Below are 4,006 nucleotides of genomic sequence, written 5' to 3' on the forward strand. Positions count from 1 at the left end.
CCAAAGTAGATAATTCCAACCCAACAAACTATATATTTCTGAGATCGGCAATCACTACTCTAAGCTATCTATTGAGCATATAAAAAGCCCGTTTTTCCAAAATTTAAAAATTGAGCTGGAATGCCTACTATTGGACTGAGATGGTGATTTTTATAAAATTATTTGTATCATGCAAAACGTTCGTCACGAACAGTATAACAGCTGAAGTATTCCAGCAAGGAGCGATCTAGCCTGGTATAACCGGGATTCGTTAAAAAGTTCACACCTGGATTGTTGGGTGAGCCAATATTTTCATTGCCAATGATTTTATGTGTAATGTTAAACCTCCTACTTTGTACCATGAAAAAGGCCGTATTAAGCTGTTACATTTTACGTGAAAGTAGATGTCATGCTGGCCATTCCTGCTAGAACCGGGGAAAGGTTTAAAAGTTATCTGACGCTCCATGACAGAGCCTTGAAACCTGCTTCCAGTGTAGACGAGTGTATCTTGTGAACGAAAAAAAAAATTTTTTAAGTCGCTTAATTGTTGGATATGATACTGACCAAAAACAGACAAGTTTGGATGAAAACACTTAGTAAACAATGAATTTTAGTAAATTCAACTTAGCCATAGTGATTATGCTATGTAATCTTACTATGCTAAATCTCACAATAATACATAGAATTTCAGTCCTTTAACTGATATATTCTTATTGAGTTGCAACTGATATTATATCCCTTACTGCTACAGCTGTTTCCGTGAAAGAGTGCACTTTGAAACCTTGCGTCAAATAATGCATGCGTCACACAATTTGTAAAGGGTATTGTAGTGATCTTCAAACAAACAAACATTAGCTATATTCGCTATAGAGTAAGTTTGGTGCTTAGATGAGAGACAGGGGATCACTATTAGCTATAACACTCCGGCACGCGAATTGTCTGTAAGTGATCATTAATACGAAGATACACGACATAGGGAGTAAAGATTTCTTCTACCTGATCAGAAGTTTACAATTTCTGTCATCACTTAGCTACTAGCTAGCTACTTCACTGCACTGAAGGTCTGACAGCAACATGTGCTGCAGCCTTAGGATTACCTAACCTATTTCAGGGACTTAGACCTAATGACTTGACTTGCTGACTGATAAGGTGTAACAGAAAAGGGGCCAAAGTAAGGAAAAAAAATCCCTCCAACCCCAGGATACGAACTGCAGGTCACCCAATGTCTAGTCGGGGCCACACTCAGTCTTCCTCCAGGAGGGATGGATTTTCTTCGTCAGTTAGGAATCAAAGAAAAGTAGCTAGTGGAAACAAGAAAGTAGCTAGCTAGTTATGCTCAGTTCCATTATGTACATGAGTGTATAAGAAGGACGAGTAGCTATCTGCTTTTACCTGCATGTAACCTTTTAGTGGGAAAATGGGGTAACCAGGCAGGCGCTTTTTTTGGGGCGCTTAATACAATAGGCGGGGCGGCTTGTATACCAGGCCAAGGCACCAGCCGAGTTTCAGTGACAATGTGCATATTCTGAGATTGGACTATGGCCACCTGTAATTCACAACTGTCTTTATTGCTCACCACTGTCATGGTGTGGATGGTGATCTGGTATGTTTTAGGGCGAAACGACGAAAATCGAAGACAGTAGTCTCGTGCCCAGACCGCTTTTTTTCTTTTTGTGTGGGGGCGGAGAAAAAAGGCCGTATTTCCTATTGTTGCTTCGTAAACAGGCCTTTACTGTTCATCACCACTAAGCAACGATCCCCAAAAGTTGTAGATCCAGCTGCACAAAAAATGTGTTGGAGATCCATCAGACCTTTTTTCTCCGCCCCCACACTAAAAGAAAAAAAACGGTCTGGGCACGAGACTAAGCAGACAGTTTTTGAAAGCTGAACTTTCACGTGAAGTTGCAGTGAGAAGAACTGATTGGACCAGGACGTCTGAAGGTGAACAGAATAAAACCAGAAATATTGCGGCAGATAGCGGTATTCTTGGCAAGTCTTATGAAGAGTTGTGTACTGGTAGAAGCTGGAGTGGAGCTAATCCTTTGTGTACAAACTATAGCAGCCTCATTGTGTTTTCAAGAATGAGTCTCACTGTAGTGTGCAGCTATATCTTCACAAAGAGGAAGCAAAGAAATGTGTACTCCCAAATAATGCCATCTGTTTTCTTACTGATGACTATTTATATTACCAAACAGCTGATGTTCTGTTGCCCTGGGACTGTAGTGATTTGTGCAATTGACCTGCATATCCAAATTAGTTAATTCTCCGATACAATCGTGGACCTCCTCGTATGCATGGTAAACAATGTAGACGGCCATTTCCAGATTTTATGAGAGTCAGTTACACACTGTCTAGTACCATTCCTTATCCATACATGTGTTATCCAGAAACTCGACAGCCTTTAATAGATGCATTAAAGCTTGATCCACCTTCAGGAAGGCATGGTATTGCAGTGTTTGTCAGCAATCCTACACCATGGAGGAAAAAGTACTTAAAGGAGTTAATGACGTATATTCACATTGATTCATATGGTGATGTTCTACATAACACTGATATGCCTTCGTCAAGAGGGAAAGGTTCAGATGACTTTATATCAGTTAAACTAGATTCAATTAAAGAAAAGGGCTACAAGTGTTTAATTGCATTTGAAAACTCAATATTCCCTGAGTATGTTACTGAGAAAATCTGGCATGCTTACTTATCACAAACTATTCCTATTTATTATGGCACTTCAGATGTGTATGATCAGGTACCTGGTGTTAATACTTTTATTGATGCTACAAAGTTTGATGGACGTTAGCAGCTAGCGAAATATATTAAAAAGATAGAGCAGGATGATTCATTGTATAAATCATATTTCAAATTTTACATTAACCAAACTTTGAGGTTTCAAAGAAACTGTCCACAAGAATCATTGGGATGTGCCATGTGTAAACATTTGTATCAAATAAAACAGGAACGTTGTAATTTTATTTGAATCATTTTTTACTGTGGTACTCATCAACATAGCCAGCTAACCATTTAACGATGTTTCAAAACTATATAGTAAATGAGATTACTGATGTAACTATATAGATCTAACATGCCAACCTGTATTATACAAAGTATAATACATAATTGTTAATGTTGTTAAATTTGATGAACATCTTACCCGTGGTACATACATCATGCAGAATCTGCATCAAGATCCAGCATTTTATAAATGATAATGTCAAATCTAATTGAAGACGCAGAGCATGCAGATTATCTACCTGTTCTATAAAAAACTAGCTACACCCCATCAGACAAACAGGTCACATCTCAGTGCTGCATGGAATATAAGTATTTGCATTCTGTAATTTGTATGCCAATTATTATAATAATAAATGTTTATGGCTGAAGATCTAGATTGCGTACATGGTGGTATAAAGTTATGATGCATTAAATCTTGAAAAGTATGCAAGTTTTATGCCCTGTTTTTGCAGGCCTGGTCACATCGTGATGAATGATTAATCACAGATCAAGTCTAAACCTGTATGTGATGAAAGATTATAATAATGGAGAAGTAGCATTACCAGTATAACCAATGATGTGATTTCAATTGCAATGTATGGTGTTTTTAGACTGCTGCCTACATTTAGCTGATGTGTGATAGGTATATGCATTATTGATAGGTATATAAGGATATCCCTGGTAATGGCTCACTTTACTTATTTGGCCTTCTACACAACATTAATGCGGACATATCATGTACTTCACCTTGTAACTGGTGCTTCAGTAAATTCTCAACAATGCTGTACCATCTCATCAACACCATGAAATGCCATCATCCACCAATAGAGGACACTCTTGATGTTCTGGAATTTCTCAATAATGTGTATGCATTTGTCCAGAAATTGTGCAATTTTTGAGTTGTGCAAACGGCACATTTGAACCTGGTATAGGCCGAGGGATAGGTAGCCAACAAGCCAAAATCGTCTACAAAATTTTAAAGATAGTAATATGAGTACCCATATATAATCTTTCAAGAACATTTCAATTCATCTTT

General features: G+C 37.8%; 1 protein-coding gene across 1 annotated transcript; it reads left to right on the plus strand.

The window, feature by feature from the left end:
• Positions 1–2,269: 2,269 nt before the first annotated feature.
• LOC136255037 (alpha-(1,3)-fucosyltransferase 10-like) lies at positions 2,270–2,779 on the plus strand. Its single transcript, XM_066047756.1, has one exon. The coding sequence runs from the start codon at positions 2,270–2,272 to the stop codon at positions 2,777–2,779; it is 510 nt and encodes a 169-aa protein (XP_065903828.1).
• The last annotated feature ends 1,227 nt before the right edge of the window (positions 2,780–4,006 follow it).

This window comes from Dysidea avara, chromosome 5 (genome assembly GCF_963678975.1).
Source record: "Dysidea avara chromosome 5, odDysAvar1.4, whole genome shotgun sequence".
Classification (NCBI taxonomy): Eukaryota; Metazoa; Porifera; class Demospongiae; order Dictyoceratida; family Dysideidae; genus Dysidea; species Dysidea avara.

What these genes read in the sequence shown, in the direction of transcription:
- LOC136255037 (XM_066047756.1), top strand. Translation starts at nt 2,270, where the DNA reads ATGCATGGTAAACAATGTAGACGGCCATTTCCAGATTTTATGAGAGTC.